Source organism: Coloeus monedula (genome assembly GCF_965178545.1).
Source record: "Coloeus monedula genome assembly, chromosome: 4".
Classification (NCBI taxonomy): Eukaryota; Metazoa; Chordata; class Aves; order Passeriformes; family Corvidae; genus Coloeus; species Coloeus monedula.
Window position 1 is genome coordinate 67187500 of NC_138784.1, and position 22444 is coordinate 67209943.

The 22444-nt window shown below is 36.7% G+C and overlaps 1 protein-coding gene across 1 annotated transcript in view; it reads right to left on the reverse strand.

Annotated features, from left to right (window-relative positions):
* Nucleotides 1-22444, reverse strand: part of PCLO (piccolo presynaptic cytomatrix protein) — a gene marked incomplete at both ends in the record, with an annotated part of 318636 nt that overhangs the window by 129977 nt on the left and 166215 nt on the right. Inside the window, one exon of the mRNA XM_082280339.1 lies at nt 4867-7075. Within this exon, the coding sequence (XP_082136465.1) occupies nt 4867-7075 (2209 nt within the window). The remainder of the gene's footprint in view (nt 1-4866; nt 7076-22444) is intronic.

Below are 22444 nucleotides of genomic sequence, written 5' to 3' on the forward strand. Positions count from 1 at the left end.
CTTCTGGCAGCTAAGAAATACACTGCAGATTTCACATCTCTCTAAAATTTTTGTTGAAAAAGAATTAGTCATATTAGTTATTTTGCAGCAGACTAAGAAAAAAAAAACAAACCAAGAAAATCCAAATCAAAACCCAAAATAACCAGACTTCGAAATGCAAACTCCATTAATTCCCAAATTTCTGAACTGACTATTGTTAAAAATGTTTTGGAAATAATCTATAATTATATATAAGAAAATTATGACCTCTTTATGAAATCGGTATCAACCCAAATCAAAGCAGAGAGGAAACCAAACTATGTAACTGAAATTCTGAGCAGAAATATTGCAGGTGATCTCATTTCGAATTCCATCCCCCAATTTTGCAGTATGAACCTTTGTATATGGATTGTTAATATTCTTTCTGCAAAAATTCTACAAGACTATTATTCTGTTTGCAACCATTTCAAATCTGTATAAAACATGTTGTTTAAGGTGTCTTTTGGGAATCAAATAACGCCATTTCACTGAAATCAGTTTTGCAAATGCATATATTTATGCTTACTGACTATTGGGTCAACTGACATACCTGTCACCCCACTGGGATCAGAATCATGTCCTATTTTCTTCTATGTTGCCAATCAGTGCAGACCAAAACATTGTGCAGGTAATGCAATGTTGAATGTAAGGCAAGTTTGAACTTTATGCTTTATTAAGCAAGATAAATTTGGAAATCAAAGGAAGAAAAGATTTGTTTCAGCAAAACCACAAGGAATTGCAAACCTTAAATAAGGTCAGTTTTTGCTATAGTAACAAGACTGAATGCCCGTGACAGAGAAAAGAATTCAAAAGGAAAAATGGTAATGTGCATAATCTTTCCTACTTAGCTGTGAAAGTAAACATTATCTATTTGGTTTAAGAAATAATTTGGAAATAAATGTTATTAGGAAAAAAACAAATTGTGTTTTTTCATTACTATTTTCTTTAAATTTTCCAAAAAAGAGGAATAATATGTATGCATGATTTTCTGAAAGTAATACTTTGTGTGTGGTAAAATGAACATTCTATATTACATTAAGCCTTTAGAAAATTCTTAATCTTGATTCAGATATTATGCAGCCTCTTCCTTCATAACTGTGCACAAACTTAATCTAACATGAGTTTATTAATATTATTTAGATAAGCATATATGAATTACCAGAAACATTATTAGAGGTTGATGCTTATCTGGCTACTAATTAGTTATTGATTAACTGCTCTGAATAAACCATTATGATCTAGCATGCAAGTCCTTCATGCTTTACACATTTATGCCAGTTGACCAGTGCCTGTACAAAGCAGGTTCATTCATAACTCATCCTAACAGAACTTCTTTCTGAAGCTTGCATAAAGAGCCTAATGCATATTCCTGAACCCAGATGCTAATGCAGGCTGACACAGTCTGTGTCATCATCTGAGCAGATGAAAGAATGATTTTTTTTTTTTTTTCTCTCCTCCTGCCTCAGTTGAAATAACTTTTCCTGGATTGCTTCTCTTGAAAATGTAGAATTCCATACTGCAGTTCAGACCAGCCTTTTTTTTTTTTTTTTTTTTTTTTTTTTTTTTATCAAACTGCAATGAATGTGTGAATTTTATTGAAATTTAAGATGTTACAAAGGTACATGTATATAGACACACACACACCACACTCACATGTACATACACACACCATTGGATTTGGCTTGCACAGCTGGGATTTGTCACAGCTGGAAACCTGGGAACAACCAAGATGAACCATTGATGCTCTTAGAGAAGTCATCCTTTTATTCTGAGACTAACAGAATGCAGCCAGATGGTTCCACCCAGATTAACCAGGCGAGACTAAACTCCAGGCCGTGGGGTCCGAGAAACTCAATCAGAGGAGTAACAATGATCCCTAAATCCCATGGATGAAAAATTACAAGGAGTTGGCTGTGTTGATATCTTGATGTCTTGAGATCTCAAATTTAAGCTTCTAAACTCTGTGGAAGAATTGCCAAATTAGCATATAAAAGAAAAAAAAATCTTGGGTGAGAAAAGGTATATTTTATATCTTCTGAAGAGCAAGGACCATTTATATTCATAAAATTGAGTACTGGCTTCAGTGTTCTTGAAAATTAGTATCTTCAGCATACTTAGCAGTGTGTGGAAAGTGGCAGCTGTGGGGTTGACAGAGATTTGCTGCATCAGAGCTTTCATGGTACTGGGAAGCCTGAGAAAATTCCAAGTGTTTCAAGAGCTCAAAATGTTGTTTATTTCCAATGGGCAGCTCTGGACGCTGTGGTCTTTTGACACTAAGGCTACTTTTTTAACCTGTTTTAAGTCTGGAATCCCAGTGTAAGCACTACTTATGTATGGAAGCATGGTTTAAGATTCATTACAGTATGTACTTAGTGAAAAAACAAAGGTTTGGACCCAAAGTCCTATTTGCATTCTCTTCTAGTATTTGTTATGGGATGTCGCTTATAAAAAATGAACAGAAAGTTAAGCATGTCTCTGAGTTTGAACCAGAGAAAAACAATTTAAATTTAATATTTTAACTTAAATTTAATTTTTAGAAGTCTCTTAAGATGATAAATCAAGCTGTAGCACAAGAAGAGTTTTCCTAAGACAATGCTTAAGACTGATTTCTTTTAATGAAATCTTGTAAAGACCATACAGCAGTTTCTTAAAATAAAGAGAAACTGCAAAGCAAATTGTGTTAAAAGGTTGGATGAAACATGCCAGAATAGGTGTCCACTTTCAGGGCATCAAAGCACTACAGGGAGGAGTGCAGTCCCAAAAAAAGAAGGCCATAACTTTCTATAGAAATGTAATTGCTTCTTTTGAACACTTTTTATCATCCAAATAATATGAATTATTTTCAATACAGGTTACTTGCTATTAGACAGCATATTTGAAAATAATGCCATAAAGTATTTTGGTTTCCCAAGAAATAAGCTATTTGTGAAGACAAAAGTTTCATAGAAATTAGAAAAAAGACTGCTGAAAGGAGAAGCCCTATGTGACATATCAATCAAGTACAGAATATGTGAATTAAGTTAGAACACCACTGAAAGGGTCTAACTAATCAGAGACAAATTTAAAACTGAAATGTGTTAAACTTGAAGTGTTACATGTATGTATTATACAAATATATATGAGAAACATAATGCACTGTAGGGAAGATTTTTAATTCCCTATGACCAGTTCATATGAGGTAGAATAGCACCAAATTGGATTTTTTTGGTCCAGGTTGGCTCTCCTTAGTTTTCAGGAGGAAAAGTCCTGTATTTTTCACAATGTGACTCTAGAATGACGCGTAAAAGTCACAAGCTGAGAGCAGATAAGATAGCATCTGCTTATTTAGGAAGAATGATATGAGATGCAACTTGGGGAGTTCCTCTCAACTGCTTTCAGATTTAATTATAGGACTCTGTGTGCTAAGAATCGAAGGACAATGAAAACAGTTAAACTTCTGATAAATATCAAAAAAGCTAATGACCCTGAGTCTCTCCTGAAACACAGAGTTCATGATGGGGTTAGAAATATCTAAGAAGTAAGAAAAGAAATTTAGAAAACAAAGCCCTTAGTATGAAGTATGAGGAAGGCAAATAGATCAATTTTTCTAATGCTTATGAAAGATTCAGCATGTGTAAAAAACCAATAATGCAATAATGAACGGAGGTTAGTAGAAATGTGAAAAATAAACCATACTACTTCATAATCATGCAAATGTGTCTTTTGAGACAATCATTGCCATTTACAGACAATAGAGCGCATGCAAAGTCTCTTTTATTGTGCAGTAAATACACATAAGAAAAAGTTAAGGGAGCGCATACAATTTCAAACATGTTCATTTCATTTGCTTTCAAACTGTCTTCATGATTTTTAAACAATTTAGAATATATTAAGTCTGAACTGACTCAAACAAAACTGATACATAATTTGCAATTATTAAGTACTCAACATCAGCTTTAACATTCTTCTGTACTTATTCAGAAGCAGCATTTTTAATTGCACTATTTATAATACATCAGAAAGGTCCCTTTCCTGAACTTAAGTGTGATAAACTCTTGTGCTTATTTGGCAGACGTGTATGGGGTGCATATAAAACCAGCTACGCTGCATAACCCATCAACAGAAGTAAAATACTTTATGCAAGTTTATTGAAGGATGAGATTGTCTTGCACCATCCAAATGACAAATTATCTTACATAATCACAATTCTGAATGCACAGAAGTCCACATGACAGGATGCTTTCAACAAACCATATGTAGAATGTTATTTTGCTATCACGTTAAGCTCTATATGGTTCTAACATATAATATGTACTTAATGAACAGACTATTTCTACATAAACACAGATCTAAATTGGTGCATCGGGAGATGGAATTATCATTTTTTGAGTTCTATCATGAAATTTCATGCACATAAAATTACTGGAGTTTTTTAGAGATTTGGGAGATTATTTCCAAATCCCAACCAAAACTATTGCAAACAAGTTCAATGATTCACAGTCACTGAAGAGAGCTGCACATAAAGACTGATGGCAGAGTCTGTATTGTACATGGAATGTTCTACACAGTATATTTGAAAAGTAGACATAAACAAGTGAAAAGGAAAGTGCACAAGCAAACCAAAAGGAAAGCAAATCAACAACATAGTAGCATGCTATAGTAGCTAAACACCATCCAGGAATTGTTAGGGTAAAATAAAAAATACAAAATAAGACAAAACAAATCAACCCCCAAGAATGTAAATACACAGAAGATGCACCAAGCAACAGAAAAAGAACAAGTCTGTGAAGTGTAACAAAAATCAGACACATGCATAGAAATGAGGATTTGCGTTGTGATAGTAAGATACCAGTCTGAGGCCTAATTTACCTTCACTGTCTGACATGGCATGCTGGAAGTCATCCATGATGAAGGCTATATCTCGATCATAGCCTCGAGTCCGTGACTCCTCCCTCATATGCTGCTGGACCTCAGGTAATGAATGGCTCGATCCAAACTGGTCCCTGGTATCTGCAGATATTGGTGGCAAGGGTCCAGCTGCTGCTCTTGCCATTCCCATTGGCTGTCCAACAGGACTGAGTGGGCTCTCCTCCTCTGAGTTCTGTGCTACTATTGGGATCCTTCCCCTGCTTTGGCTAATAGGTAGACTGGTGGGTTTAGTTCTTCCAGAAGGTGCTGCATGGCTAAAGGAAACATCTAAAGGTTCAGCTTCTTGAGCTTTCAGTCTTAAAGAAGAACTGGAAGAATCCCTTTTCAACGACAAATCAAGCCCATACACTGAGGAAGGCCTAGATGAGGGTCTAGATCTACTACCACTGCTATAGGACTTGTCTGCTTCATCTTGTAGTGTGGATCGCATTGTTGGACCTAGTGCGGTCCCAAGGCCTGCTCCAATGGATGACGTCAGTGGTGGCCCCATGTACTTCTGTTGGTCACTGATGTTTTTTCTAAGGCCATAAGTGATATCATCCTGAAGAAGCCTTGCCCTAGTAGTAATTCCCCCAAGTGTTGAAGTGCTAGAAGTCATATAGCTTGAATAGTCAGGCTCAAGGTCTCTGCTTTCTTGGATAGGTGAAAACTTTGTTAGTTTAGGGTCTATCAAGGCTTTCTTGTGTTTTGACTGCTTCTGGTAAAGGAGGGCTGCTGGGAGCTGCTTAGCAGCCTGTTTCTCAAGAGTAAGCCTACCTATGCTGTATTTCTCAGATTTTGGAAAATGCCTGTAGCTGCCCTCTCCATGGTAATACTGTGACAGGCCAGCCAGATGATCAAGACTTTCTGCACCTCTACGGAATTCTTGCTTTATTTGGTGTTTCAGAAGTTTGAGCTCATAAGGGTCCTCCATTGGGTCTTCATCAGCTTTAACATAGGAATGTAACCTAGAGGAAGTCTGCAGTGGTGCTAGGAAGTCTGACACTTCTTGTGCTCTCCTGGCCTCAGTTGTGCGAAGCAGTCGATCTGTTTTGGTCAGATCTTTCTCATGGAGGCTAAAACTGGAACCAAGAGCTCCTGTTCCTTTAGTAAGTTCTCCTATATCATCAATCAGCACATAATTTCGGGGTGTATGGTGGTGGTCTATATCTGCATAGAACGAATCTGCAGATATGCTTGATATAGGGCTGCTTGCTATGCTATTTCTCTCATCTAGTCCTATCCTCAAGTCCAAGGTAGAGTATTTACTGCCCAGCTGGGAAACTGCATAACTATTGTCAGTGGAAACTGGTGCTATCATGAGAGGCTGATTGCGAATTACATCATAGTTTGTTGTTATCTTAGGCTCCAAATATAATGTGGTCTGTCTTGGCTTTGGCTGTATCACCATCATCTGTGATGGGAGTTGATATGATGGCTGTTGAGATGGCGGAGGTTGAGCCTGTGGGGTAAACGACATAGTAGCTCCTGTTTGGAACGCTGACTGGGTCTGATAGGGTGAAACCTGCTGGTGATACAAAGGCTGCTGTTGTTGGTAATGTGACTGCTGTGTGAACTGAGTTGGTGCTTGAGTTGGCAGGGCAGGAGATGAATACTGATACTGAGCATATGGGCTTGTAGCAGGGGCAAACTGTGTTTCTGGCTGGGTTTGTGGTGGCATAAACTGGTTAAATTCTGTCTGGGGTGCAGTACGTGGTCTTTCCAAGCCATGCTGAGTTTCTATTCTGGTTGACCTGGTATTATTAACTTCACTGTCTGACATATAATCACGTTCTTCTGCTACTCCTTGGAGATACGCACGCTCTCTCTTTTCTCTTTCTTTTAGTAGGGCTTCTTTCCTCCTATTAATGCCCATTTCCAAGTATCTCAACTTGGCATCTATTTCTTTTTCCTCCTCATCTAGCTCTGCTTGCTTCTTCCTAAGCTTGGCTGATTCACGTTCAACCAGATCCAATTCCCTGTCTATATCCTGAAGAATTTTGGCTCTGGCCATAGTGGTGGTCCTACAAATCCTTCTCCGTGAAACTGATCCCACAGAAGTATATGGGGACTGAGTTCCTGCTGCTGCTTCCTCTGGAGGTGGGTTGGGCAGAGTCCTCTTCACCTTCTTTTGAGTGCTGGATGGAGTCAGGCTTGAAGAACCTTTTGACTGCAATAGAAGAAACAAGACTGCATCACTATTCTGGAGGGAAATTAATCACAAGTTTTTTTTAATTTTTTCAGGGTATGGCTTTATAACTTAACCATATATTTTCCTTTAGACAGAGGAAATATTCTATCTGTGATTAAGCAGAAGAAAATGGCAAGGAAAAGGGATGTCAGTCTGCTAAAAATGAGCAGTCTAATACAAAATAAGGGTGATACTCGCTAAGACTTTGTTTAGCCTAAGATTAAAAAATCTATCTTATAGTCTTAAAATTGAATCAATGGTAATTTAAGAGTTTTTTCTTTTTTTTTTTTTAATTTCTGCCTGCTTATACATAAGCATATTCAATACATATGTATGTGGGAGGGGAACATGTATGCATACACCTCCCTTTTATATAACATTTAATTTAATAAACAATCTGTATGTAAGTGTACTTATATACACCTTTATATCTAAATTATGTATAATCTGTAAAGTTGAATAGATGACTGAGCCAGACACTGAATGCATATCCTATAAGCTATAACTTGTCCTGAAATCCAGACAACAAAGCAGAACTTTTAGTGACAAGACAGGTAGTTCTCGCATGATCTTGTAATTTTTGCCTCATATCTGATGCTAAATATATGTATTTTTTCAGGGGATTTCCTTGTGCCTTACAAAACTGGTATGAACTTTCTTCAGTTCACTGAAGACTTTTATAAATGAAATTTGTTCCAGTTAGAAAGCTACAGTTTAAAACTGAAAAAAAGTTAAGTGATATAAAAATATAGTAATTTAATTTTGTCCAGATGTCCAGACTTCCTCAGAGTTAATGGTGGAAGAGTGATTCATCCTGATGTAGAACTATCTACCTTAGGCTGATAAGTAATTCCTTTTGAGGTGCCAATCTCCCTTCATCAGCTAGGAAAGTAGACAATGCAACTGGTTAGAAGCAATTTGTTTTGCACCCTGATGTACTAAATTTTTTGAAACTTTTTTTTTTAGTTTTTAAGTTTAGGCTCCCACACAATGTACACAGATTAAAAACTGGGACCTGAATGATTTTGAGACTGTAACCTATCTCCCTAATAGCTTCTTACAAATTTTGCCTTAGCAAAGGAAAAGAGATTGATCTACACACATACACTGACACAAAAGAAAAATCACCTCAGCCATTACAGAATGTAGACATATTAATACCAACATGTGGAAACATTTTAGCCCAGTTTAATAAGGGAAGAATAAAAAATAATACTGATCAAATTGACACTCCTGCCTCTGCAGGCAAGGACAGTATTTCTGCAAGCATTAAGTATTTTTAATTAAAAATGGTATTTCTTTTGAAATAAATGCTGCTTCATTCAGATAAGATATCAGTAAGATTGATTTTAAGTAGGAGTTTATAAATCAGTATTTTCTCAGTTTATTTTAATATAGCATCAACAAACTGTACAAGTTTTTAAGAAGTGTTGACAATCCCCTTTTCCTGCTCCTCTGTTACCTAGCTTTAACAAATTACAATAATCAACACATGGTTTGCCATGGATCTTTAAGGAAACAGCCACTACCTTTTCAAGTGCCATTTAAGCTCTTTTATTCTCTTCATCTAAATTCCATCAACTTTTGCATGTTTCAGATTTCAATAAAAGCAATTTAATATTTTCAGCTTCCCGTGGCCATTTCACAAACCCATGTTGTGCCAACAAATCAAAGGAACTAATTTTCTCTTGCTCAGTGTGTACTTATAAGCAAAGACAAATTAATCATCTACAGTAGGTCTAGTTGGCTAATGATTTATATTGTAAAACCAGTGTAATACCACTGTTATTTCCCCCTCCTGAACTGAAATAGGAATCACAGATGGTGAAGCAGTCACAGATGGCCACTGGTATTGGGAAGTGCTATTAATAACACAGTCATTAAAAGCTCTACAATACTTTATGGAATTAATATTTTCAGATGGTAGTTAAGTTGCTGATGCATAAATCTCATTGTCAGATGCATTTTATAAAAAAATCCCCATATTTTGTTTATAGATCTCTCTGTATATGAAGAAACTTAGACTAACAGATATTATAGGAAGTACCACTTGCTTTTAAAAAAGTATTGATAACCACTAGTTCTCAGCTACTATTCTCACAAAAGGCAAGTCTTAATAATTTTCACTTGATATTTATATTGGGACAAGAAAAAAAGTATCTTAGTACTGTGATAAAATGTGTGCCTTTTTCTTCTTCTTCCTGAATATTTTGATCATCACTTATATTAGCATGATCCCTGGGAAGTGGCTTAGTATATTGAAGGGAAGTTCAACTGCAGTATTTTGACAGGTAACTTTAAAGTGGCTGTCGTTAGTTTTTGCATTTCCTTTGAATTTGTTAAATAGAATGGAAAAAAAGGACAAGCTAGGTCTGATCTTTGGCAAATTCTAATCTCTTTATCAGAAAGAATTGGGAGTGGAAAGAGTAATTCTGCTGTCTAGTCCTATCCCTGTATTTTTGGTCCTTGTCTCACATTTATAATGTTACGCCCATTTTATATTTGAAGTACCCAAAGGAAAGATGGGGTAGAAACCTTGATGAGACCACTCTGGAGCCACATACACCTATCAAACACAAGCAGGTGTTCTTAGACCTTAAAACCATTGGTTAAAGGTTAAGTTAGATGTCAGACAGGCAACCTTAGCAAGTTCTCTGACTGAATAAACAATGAAGTTTTCTACTATATTTTATCATGCTTTTCATCTTAATTCTAGTCAGTTTACTTCTAGCTATGTATTAGTATCTTTACTAATTTTTAAAAATAATTTTTTGTCTAGCAAATGATCACTCTAAATGTTGACCATTACTTTCAAAAACTAGAAGTAAATTATTCTGATTTTTGTTTTACCATGACGTTCATATAAATGTTATTACTTTTTTGCTGACCCTTTTAAAATTTTACATTAGTCTGGGATATCCCTTCAGGATTGACTTAATGGTAATCAGATCTGCTTCTGAGGCAAAGCTGACCTTGTCAAAATAAGGCCAAAGGTTGTGCTTGAAATAAAGCCACAGAGATGTTCTCCACAATACTACAAACTAAAGAAATGAGGAACAAAGAGTCTCCTCCTTCCACCACCACTCCTTAGGCCTAAGAAAGTTTTGAAATAAACACAGGAGAAGGTCTTCTCAGTCTTGCAGTTCAGTGACAAGATAACATCACAGTAAGGAAATGAAAACACTGAGCTGAAGGTTGCATGCAAACAGATTTAGCAAAACCTTCCTTTTCTGCCTTGCCAGTACACATTAGTCTTGATGTGAGTTTGAATTTATAGAGGTCGTCTGGACAAAGGCTTGTGAACCCTGTTAACTTGTGTGGTGACTTCAGAGTAACTCCTTTGCAATGACCATTCTGTTCCAAACAAATCTTTCTAAAAATACATTTTTCTCATCTATTCTCATCTCTTTTAATTTGATGCCATTGTTGACAAAGCCAGCAAGACTCTGACCCACTACAGAATCAGTCCAGTACTAGAAAATACTAGTATGTTCTGCTGCTTTTTATCTGTTTTAAAGAGATAGTTCACTTTTGGGGACAGAATGGCTCAGGACACCTGGGGTAAATTTTTACCTCTAAACACTGTGTTTGATTCTAGCTACACAATCTTTCTTGTCCTCTCCTCAAATGAGTTTTTGAACATGATATGCTCCTCTCCATTCAGGTTGTCATGTTTGGATATTAGCTTCATTTGCTCAGAAACTCAGCTTTCACACTTAAGCATACAACTCTTGCACACTTCTTGCACATTTTGAATTTTTTCTAGTAAAAATGTAATCCTTATTATTCATTCCTTTTTTAAAATTTTCTGTGATCACAACAGAAACAAACTTCAACTTCTTCTCCAGTCCTCTTTAGAGTTGACAAAACAGACCTGCACTTATATATATACATTTTGTATAAGTAGGGAAAAATCCTGAAAATAATGTATACAATATGCATTTCCAGAAGCCAATTACAATTGTGATGACAGCATCTTATTAGTTTTCCATCACCAGACTCTATGTAATAGACATGGTGACGTCAGACTACTACAGCCTGTGGTGCTGTGAAAAGCAAAGGTAAAGTGGATTACAGATGAGGCTACTCCTCTGCCACAGTCCCCAGAAGACTCAACAGCATGGCGAAAATCCTGTTCTACACTGTAAAAGAACAAAAAATAACCCTCTGCAGGGGTAGGTTTCCTGACACATTTAATGCTGATTTGCAACAGACTTGAAATGTCAGCAGAAAGTTGGCTGTATCCTGATTTTTCTGCTACCAGAAAAAAAATGCAAATAATATTTTTTGTCTTCAAACAAGGACCATGAAGTCTATAAACTTGCTCAGAAAACTTACGACTAGCATCAGGTTGAGAGATGAATGCTGATGCGTTAAATGAAATTACTGGGAATAAACTGTTTTGATCAGATGTCAGGTAGTGGAGGGATAGAAATTACTCCCCCATTCAGAAAAAAAATCACCTACTTTCAAGGTGAAGCCTGTGCTGTAGCTCACTTTCCAGCTCTCAATCTTGGATTTTTCATGTAACAAAAACCTTCCCAAAAGCAACCCCTCCAAAACCCCAAAATGCACAGTTAAAATTACAATTGTAGCACAGCTGTTCTACTGTTCTTCTTATAAAGGGTTGGAATATGTTACTCAGTATTACAGCATGTGCTCTTCATTGTTAGAAATCTATCAGAAGGAAGAGTCGGAAATTTTGGCAATTCATTATTTTAAACATTTAATTTACTACAAAGAATCCATGAAAATCTGTTATCATTCATTAAGGATTTCTTGGTAATTTAAAAGTATGTTTAAAATTACTTGCAAATGAGACCTAACTCCTAAAGATACTAACATAATACACTAGTATTAGATTACTTCATTTTAAGTATGGAATCCTTAACTACATCTTCTTATAGGTACAGAGGTTCTGAACGATGTTTTTTAACTTGTCCTGTGCAAAGAAAGCTTCTCATGTAAGTTTTTATGGTCACTTCTGGACTTAATATCTATTACGTGGTAACTGCTGATGAGAAGGGAGTAACAAACATTAGAGCAAGAATATTGAGAAACTTCTCTGGACTGTCTAAGGCTGACATAGGGGCACTTCTACGGCATGAAGAACCACAGAGGATGGGAACCCTCCAATGAAGCCATCAGGTTAAAGGAAGCAGATGAGTTGTGTATGGTAAGAAAAATATACAGAAACATGTATATAATAAAAGCTGGTCTCATCAGCAGTGCTGAGAATGGAGTAATATACGCTCTGAACAAATTCTAACCAATAGTAAAACCTTATCATACCATACAACCAGTACTGCCTTGGCTTGTGTGACATTGCTGGCAAGGGTGCTGGAAGATTAATTTGATGAGCTGAATTTGGCCTTGTATCTGGGACTGAAATACCCTGCTTCATGAGTAATATACTAGAGTTTCCTTTAATGTAACTCTTGTCTTTTTCTTTTCTGAAAGTATGTTGCTCTGGGGGCTGAGCAGTCAGGCAGAAAACTAGTTTCTAAATCACTACACAGCAGCACTGAGATGAGTCTGATTTTCTGTCTTGTTTTTTGGTTTTTGAGTTTTTGGGGTTTTTTTTCCCCACTCCTTTGGAGGCCTCTGAAGTTAAATTTTTTTTCTACTAACACCAATATACAATTTTTAGAACTAGTCCATTCCAAAACAATAAGATTTTTTCAGTTGTTTTGCTTTCCTTCATGTCAGTCAGAGTCACTCATTTCTCAGATAAGCATATTTGTACTTTCCATCCCCTTACTCCTTTCATTTTCTCTGTGAAATTGTTTGAAATTGCCATTTCCACTTCAAATGCAAGGGGAACAGCACTGTGCACTTCCTAAGAGCTGACATGATGTGAGATATCAACTTCTTTCCTCCGTTAAACACATAAAAGCCCATATGCTTCTTTTGATCTTGAGGGGAGAAGGGAGAAATTCAAAGGAAATTTGATAAGCAAACTACAGACAGATGTGGCTCTTACACTGTGATTTTCAAAGGGATCTAAATCTACATTTCATCTACTTTATGAGAGCAGATGTAATAGCTGTTCCCAGTTGTTTGCACAGAATACAGTTTTACACAGACTAACTGATTTGTGATTCATTGGAACAGGACTGACAAATTTGCCTGTAAAGGGTAATGGGGCAATTCCCTTCTCAATTTCTAAAAATTAGAAATAGCAGTTTAAATCAGCGGTAATACATTATTGAAAAATCAGTTTGTGAGAAGAAAATGAAATCCAGTGTTTTGAAACTTTGATCTAAATAGTGTAATTGGAACAAGATTCCATGTATGTGCATTCAAAAGGTTTTAGACAGCATACACATTATTCACAAGCTTGCATTTTAATTCCCTTACCCTACATGTACAGATCACATCTATACTGTCTGCTTTTTCTGCTCACCGAAGACAGTGCTTTTCCCAAATCCCTAAGTACAATTCACCACTTTTTGTAATTTTCTTTCATAGCTTAAGCCTTATGCAAAAGGGAAACATTTCTGGCTAACTCACAGTACTGTTACCTTCAAAACTCATTATTTTCTTTTTTATTCTCAATTTATTTTTCCCTCTGCTATCCTTTGCTATTTATCTCTGCAACCATATTACTTGTCTTTGCAAGGTATACTGGGATAGGAGTTTATGTGAGAGATTCACTGTTCAATTATATTAAAGGTATACAGAAGTACAGGTATCTCAGTTACTTTGCAATAGGGAAAAGTCTCTGGCAGATTGATTCAGACAATGGGCATCTGTCAAGCCAACAGAAAGAATCAGAGTTGAGTACTGCTTCTGCATTGAAATCTCTTTACCCAGTGCACTCAGTATTTTCCCCACTATTCAATCTCTGAAAAAAGAAGAGAAGGAAAAATAAGGAAAAGGAAGGGAAAGAGGGAAAGGAGAGTAGAAGGGGGAAAGCCTGTCCTCAAACCAGAAGAATATGGTCAGAATTTCTTTTCTGAATGACAAGTTCAGATTTCATACTTTGCTATAAAAGGCTTGAAAACATTGCAGGAAATATACAGCTGCTGTGTAGGCAATACCTACTGATGCCTCCTAAATGCTTGTCTTTATATGCTTTGTACTAAGATATGTTAAATATTCTCAGGTATTTTATTTATATATCAGTATACTAAAATCTATTGAGGGACTTCACAGAAATAAAATACTATTCTATCCTTGTTGCAATACTGTGTTTTCAGTATCAACTCTGACAGCTAAAGTACTACAGCTCTAGTCCAGAGCCAAAGCCTGATAAAGAATTTAAAACAAATCCCTTTGTCTGCGAACCAAAATCTTTCTCATTTTCTAATTACTTTTAAGAAGATATCCAATTTTTGTTTAAAAGAAAAACGGAAAAAAATGGATTTTTCTATACACAATCTTTGACATGACTCAGGAAGGTTTCTGAAGAGGAGATTTTTTAAGCATATTCTACTTTGACAACCCAAAAGATTATGATATAAATGAAAAAACAGAGGACAAGGTATATAGGCATCTAAGTATTACATAAGCATAACAGTAACTTGAACAGGAGAAAGATTCACTATATGGAGAAATAAAAATGGTAAAACTAGAATTCCTCTGAGGTAGGTGCTTAACAAGACAAAGCCTGCAGATTCACGGTGACTATGTACTACTACACTATAACATTGTACACTGCAACTACACTGCAACATAATTAGTGTTTCTTATCAGTCATCACTTCCTTTTCTCCCCTCTGTAGTTTCACTGACAGTTTGAAAGGCATTTTACATAAATACAGAACCAAAACCACTCAGAACTTCTCTGCTTTATCTGTTATCAAAAGTTCTATGAATGTGGATGGACAATTTGATGCCTGTGATAGATTAAGACACAGATATTGTTTGCTCATGATGAGCCCTGTCTCCAACACAACACATTTTTGGATTTAAGTAACTAATAAAAAAGAACTGTACCTTAGTAATGTGTTTCAATACAGAGGCAATGTGATTCTGCCATTGGTAATTGAAACAAGCTATATTAAAGGATACTGTACCAAAATATTAACTGTTAGCTACTTGTGGCAGTAGAGAAAGGCAACTTAATCTTCAAATAATAAAATCCTTGAAATCAATCTTTCTGCATTGTATGAAATAGCCTTAGCAGGGGCTCATTCAGTAACAGTAATCAATAAAACACTGTTTCTCATTATGTAACACACAAATCATTATGTGTCATACCCCTCAGTCAGAATAATACATTTTATTTGAAACTCAGATCTCATCTGTTGAAAATTTTACTGGATTATAAAGCACATTTTCACAGTAGATGAGAATATACTTTAATTTTTTTTTCCTTTGCAATCCAACTGAGAATCATGGCCAGAAAATACTCGTGAGAAAAATTCAGAACAGTTTATACTTATCAATATGACATGCATATGCTGAATTAGCACCATCTGTTTTCAACAGATATGAGGCTACTTCGCAAACTTTCAGCTACAATTTAAAAAAAAACCAAACCAAAACAACAACAACAACAAAAAAACAACAAAAAACCCAGCTAAAAAATCCTGAAACAATCAACACCAAATCCCCCTTTATCTCTGAAAGAAAGGAAATATCAATCTTGTTTTACAGGGGAAAAATCCCAAACAAAAATGGTGTGAGAAAATCTTGGCTTTTTCTGCCTCTCCTTCACTACAGACTTCCTCCAAAGCATGGTAGCTGATGAGACACCACATGCTGTGCCACAGCCCTTGTTTGTTCACAAGAGTTAGGATTCATCTGCCCAAGCACAGGCACCATGTGCAGAGTTAATCTGAGCTAGTCCTCCAGACTACTGAACTGAAAGAAAGTGCAATTTTTCTTCAGCTCATTCCATAGTCACACCTGCTTCTCTTGCCAACTGTGGAAACAGCCACATGTAACACAGATGTCACCTGTAAATGTCTCAAGACAGGAGGTCATTCCCACTCACCACAACTAGAGAAATTTCAATTCCTGCTTTTGGCTCCTCATGAAATATCTGCTTGAAGCAGAGTTTTAATCCTTTTCTTTTTTTCAGGAGTCTCACCACCACCTCTTCAATTCTTCAGAAATTACACCTCTCCTCAGCAATCAAAAGTTCTGGGTTTGGCTCAGTTTGATTCTTCAGGCAATATTGACTTTATTCTGCACTCATGATGCTTTACTTGCCTAGTCTAAGATTAAAGGTGGTAGACTGAGCAGTGCCCTGATTAACCACTTTCTCTAAAATGTGGTTCGTGCTGGGGAACAATGGCCATGTAGCTGCTGCTGTAAGGCACAGATCAGACAAACTCACCAAGTGCCCACATGCCTAATTCAGGCCTTTCCATATCCATCACATCTAAGCCTTCTTTTTGTCTTTTCTGCTCAGCCCTGGATTCATCCATACTGCTGTGCACCTGCAGAATGGTCTGCATCAAATTCCTCCCCCTCTTTCCAGAAGTGCCTTAAAATTACCAATGGAACACATTCAGCTGTAGGAAAGCATATTTCTTATCCAGCTCTGGTACTATATACCATGGTTCCAATATTACACACTGTTAGAATAGAATAGAATAGAATAGAATAGAATAGAATAGAATAGAGTAGAAACGAAACAAAAGGAAGTTTTGGAAACTCCCCTTGGTTGCTGATACTTGTCTTTCAGGCTTCATTCCATTCCAACAACTCACCAGCTTTCAGGTCTTGCAGTAAACTCTGCATAACCCCCTCTGTCTCAGCTGGACAAGTTAATTTCTCCTTCAGTTCAGGTTGCAAGTATATTTCTCTCTCTTCTCTGCAGTTTCTCAGTGTCTCCCTTAAACTTCCTTCTGCCTGAAAGTTCTTTCCTCTCTGCCTCCACCCCTCATTTTCTGAAGCATAAGAATTCCCTCTAAAATACATTCAGTTGATCCCAGGGCAGGCGTAATCCTCACACCTTTTAAAGAAATGTAGCTGAACCTGACAACAAACACACAGAGTAGATCATCTGCCACAGATGGCTAAACTTACGAGGTGTGAAAACTACTCACAGTATGTCCGGATTTTCCATTACACTTTTCTACAGCAAGAACATGTACTAGCCAGACCACACAAAACTCCATATTCCTCCTATTCTTATTCTCATATAAAAATGGCATTTCCACTTTGATACAAATACATTTCCAAGTGACACAAATTAAACAAAACCAAACTAACCTTTCCTCCCAACCCACCCCTAACCTTCAAAAAGCCAACTTTTTAAAGTAAGCATTAACACTTAAAAAACACATGAATAAATCTGCTATACTGATACAACACAGAGCATCTTCTCATGGAAGAAGAACAGCTTCCACTGTGTTATCCATTAAACAAAGTGAAACAGATTGCTTGTCTTTTTTTTTTTTTTTTCCCAAACAAAAGTATTTTAAAAGATATGAAACCATTTTTTCAGAGTTTACTTTTTGTTTGTTTTTTTACTTTTACATGTATTCTACTTTCTGTGGATACTGCACCAGATTTAATCCATGGAGCTGGGAAACAGAAATGGCAAATGCTTCATCATTTGTATTTAAAACCAGATTGGACATCAACTCCATCTCTTCACCAAAGAAATCCAGACAAGGCACTCAGCTCCATCTTGATTAGCTCAACTGAATAGAATTGAAAGTCCTGATTTTTAGAACATCCTCTATCTCCTCTTTTTAAGCACACGTGGAGATAGTATTTATATTTGATTATTTTACTAATTATGAAATATAATTTATATTACTAGCACTGAAATCTACATTCATTTTCAGAGGAGGAAGTATCCCACTCCTGGATAAATTGCATCAGATGACAACCTTGTATGCAATGTGATATTTAATCCAACTGTGTAGAGCTGAGAAAGAAGAAAGCAGTAACCTTTAATGAATTTTCTTCCTACTATTTTAATAGCAATTATACTATTTTAGAATCATGACCTTCCTCTTCTCATTTCTGCTTATTGTGACAAGCAGGGCAGGAAGATAGAAAGTCGGCAAAGACTACTTTTAAACACTAATGAAGCAAAAAATACAGAGAAGGCAGCAAAAAATCCGAAGTTAATGTGAAAGATGTGCCATTTGCAGTTTCTAAACCTACATATGAAAAAAAAAAAAGGGGGGAGAAACAATTTAATGCAACAGAAATATTTCAAGACACGAAATAAAAATGAAAATTCTTATGGTTGGCCTGGAATCTAGGATATATGTTCACTGCATATACAAAAGGAAAAAGGCTCTTTTCTTCCCCCTCACTTTCAGATCCCCTATTATTCTTGTTCCAAACCATTCTTTGTCCATTGATCCCATAGGTCAAAAATAATCCAGGTAAAAAGTAGCTCTACTTGAGTATATGCACATGGACTATACCAATTACCCTAAACCTGCAATGTAATGTTTCTTACTACAGAAACACAGGAAATTATCAGTAAAAGATGTTCACAGGATAATCACAGATCTGGGTTGGTTCCGTTCTCCACTGTTTTTATGTGTTTTATTAATGGTTTTAAAATTTCTAGCAAACTTGGAGTTTAAAAAGAAAAGAAAATTAATGAAACCCTGAAATGTCTGTAATCATCCAAATGCACATTCTAGACAAGTGGAAGAGCAAGAGCTGAAAAATTAGTCTACACCATCCAAAACTAATGGCTACTGAATATATTAGTGACATCTTTTCTTCACAAATTATCAGGCTTGGCAGTCATGTCATCCAGTATTTTTTGGGTCCAGAGATGTTAACAGAAAGTCAAATTATTGCTCTGAAGTCTCAAATAGTCTGATGTTCACTGGGACCTATAGCAGCCTGAGGCACAGTATGATGATACATCCGTTTACAGATAAGAAATGGCACTATTTATGGGTTGAAAGCAAAACTGTTGGGTGCAAGTGTGATTTATCAGAGATGTGCTCCCAAACACTGAAAAAGGCAGAAGTGACTAATGCATTTTAGCTGGTGAGGATGTCAGAAGAAAACGTTTCTGGAGACACAGATCTCCAACACAAAATCTTTAAGGAAAGAGTATTATACAAATCAAGAACAGAATTTATATATCGCCTATTAATTACATGCACCCAAAAAAATACTAGTTTTTATTAGGAAATGAAGATTTCTTAAAACTTAAGTGTATAAAAAAAAAATCTAGAAAAAATGGAGGAGATTCTATTGGAAAAAAAACCCAACAACCCAAAACATCAAACCCACCAATTTCTCAAATTCTCTAACCTAATTATGGGGTTTGAGAGCTTAATGGCGGGCATAGACTAGTGTTTCCTGAACTGTACTGTGTATTTCCTTATAAAGCTGCATAGGAAGTGCTTGAGGAAATGTAATTTGCTTCTGAAGTAAAGCAGCAGAGCAGTTTGAGTGTGTCTGCTCTCGAGCTAATGAGAACAACAATGCTAACTGGAAGAGAAGGAATCAGATGGGAGAGTCTCCCAACTCTTCCCACCCTGTTTTATATCCATGCAAAGCATTAAAAACGTCATTCAGAGATCCCAGTGTAGGCCCAGTAAGATGGTCAGGCTTGAGGGAGAGTGTCTGTTCAAAGAAGAGAGGTTAAGGGAACCGAGCTTGGAAAAAACACCTAATTGCTGTTTTCAACTCTCAAATGAAGCAGTACTGAAAAGACAGTCAGACTCTTCTAACGAAGAAGGACAAAAGTCACAAGTTGCACAAGGGAAGTGGAGCACTCTTTGACATGAGAGCAGTGAATTCTCAGAAAAGAATGCACAGAGGGACAGTAAAATCTCTATCCCTGGAGATTTTCAAAATTCAACTTGGCAAGTTCTCTAGACATCGGATCTAACTTAGAAATTAGCCTAGCTTTGAGGTTAAAGTGGAACTGCATGACCTCCACAGTACCTGTCCAACCTGATTTTTTGGTGATCTGTGATGACTGAGGAGTTTAGATAGGCAATTGTTTTCAAAATATTATACAGGCACCAGCATCATGATGGATATAGTGCCAAGATGCTGTGTAAGGAGTAAAAGAGTAGGGACCTCAGTATTTATTTTAATTAAATAAAAGCTTTGATGTTCCATAACTGCAGAGTCTCTGAGGTAAAAAAATACTATTAGTCATGTGTGCAAAATACCCTCCAGAGCCATTTGCCTTTTTAAATATACGTATGTAGTATGCGTGTGTGTGGGTGCGTGTATACCTATGGTAAAAATGCTACTTCTCTAACATTGTCAAAACTTCTTGTTTTTCTTGGTGAGTTTTTGGGCAAAATGATGAAGAAACAGGAAGAAAAGAGATGAAAGTCTGTTCTTCTACCTAGGTTATCATTCCTCAGACAAGAAATGCTCAAACAGGCTGTAAGAACATAAGGACTCAGAGCAGCCAATATTACCACTGTCACAAGAATTGTTTTTACTGCCTAAAGAAATATCTGAAGGCATTACAATAAAATTCTTTATACTACAGTGTGCCTTATCAAATGGGCAAAGGACTAACTCACTGATTCCATTTTTCCTAGAAGAAGAATTAATTATTAATCACTGATTCTTCCTAGAAGACCATGATATTTCTGTTGTTGTTTATAACTTAGGAATCATGAAAGGAGCATCAATATGATGTGATTAATCCAGACAGTAAAATTTTGGAAAAAAAGAGTCATTGCTTCTAACATCAGCTCAGACAAGGACCCTAATTTTATTTCACTGTTGCCCTCTTACATCATATATATACTGCAAAAATACAACTATGAAGGAGGGTACAGAAAACTTGTTCCAGAAAATAATGAAGTAATTATTACTTCCAAACTACCTTATGACTTCCTGAGTCTTATGTCACTGTGTTTTAATAATGCTCTACAGCAGTTGAAATTAAACACTCAGTCTTGAAACAATCTTCACCACACTAAACTTAAATTTTAGGTGGATAACTGTCTTGGGGTGACCTTATGATGTGTATCCCATATTGCTGCCCTATGCCCAGAAATTAATTCTTGTGCCTTTCTATGCCTCTAAACTGAGCCTGAGAGGGGGAAGGAAAAACTGAGCAAAACTTTCTCAAAGCAGTTTGCAGCTTGTTCAAGGTCACATAGAGATAGAGACTTTTTTCCCAGCTGTGGCAGGGAAGTGAGGAAGCACCTGGCTTGCTGCTTCCCATTCAGCTTTTGGCCAGTTGTTCAGTTTCTTTTTATCTCCTGAGAGAGACTGAGAGTTGAATTTTGTTTTTCCTTCCCTGGAATTTCGGATTTTCTCCCTTTTCCACTGGACTGCTTCAATATCAGAGCACATCAGGAGGACTTTCCACCGAGCACAGAAGGCCTGGCCCTGGGCCAAGCCCCAGCTCCAAGGAGACCAAAGGGAGGACTCGAACACTTTCCCAGGTTTTCTCCACAGCGAGAGGTTTTATTATTTAGCATTATTTTCCTTTTCCTGTGTGTTTGTTAAATAAATAGTTTTATCTTCTTCACTTTCCTTCGAGGAAAATTTATTTTTCCCGAACCTGGTGGGGGAGGGGTGGTTGTTCCTTCTCTCAGAGGATATATTTCTAAATTTGGCCAAACCAGAACAATAACTCTCATTCTGTTTCACTCCATCCATCAGCCTTCCTGATTATCTTTTCACCTCTGGCAACTGCTGACTAAATCAAGGAGTTATCCAGATTTAGAGAAATCAAATCTGTTAAACTTTTCATCCCACACACACACTAAAGAAATCCTCAGCATATAATCCTCCTTCAGACCTTCTTCCATAACAGTTATTAAATTTCAAACTCTGCCTTCACTCTCAGTCAATGGCTGGCCCACTTAGCCTGCTTGGCCATAATGCCCCAGGGAAAAGGCTTGCCAGGCAGTGTAAGAGCACCAGCACACTTGATGCTTCAGCTGGATTTGGCATCAGCAAACAGCTTGCAAAGTGAGTAAGGTGAGATAATCAAAGTTGTATTTTGATAGGAACCAGTTAGATTGGATGAGAGAGAGTGTCAGAGAAAGACCAGCTGGGAAACAGAAGCAGGGCTTAGCAAGGAGATTAGAGGGAAGATATGGACAGATGGAGAATGTGAACAGAAATTGAACTGAGACCCGAACTCACGATGTACAAAATGCAAGAAGTTCTGAAGGAGAGCCAAAAGGCAGGCTTCCTCTGCAGTCTCACACCAAGGGAGAAATTTCGGTGTCTGCATCAAAATTTCACAGAGATGTCTAAGTCATATCTTGTGATAGACTTACCCCTGTAATTGGAGTTTTAAAGAGTTGAATTAGGCAGCACAGCACTGTTAATTCCTCTCTCATATCTTCATTCTAAATGCATGGACTGCTAAATGCATAGACTGCTAGCACTTACCATGCCATTATGGATTCCACTCCTTGAGCTGAATTTTGCATTAGGTGAATCACTTTTTTTTACCAGAGTTTGGCTC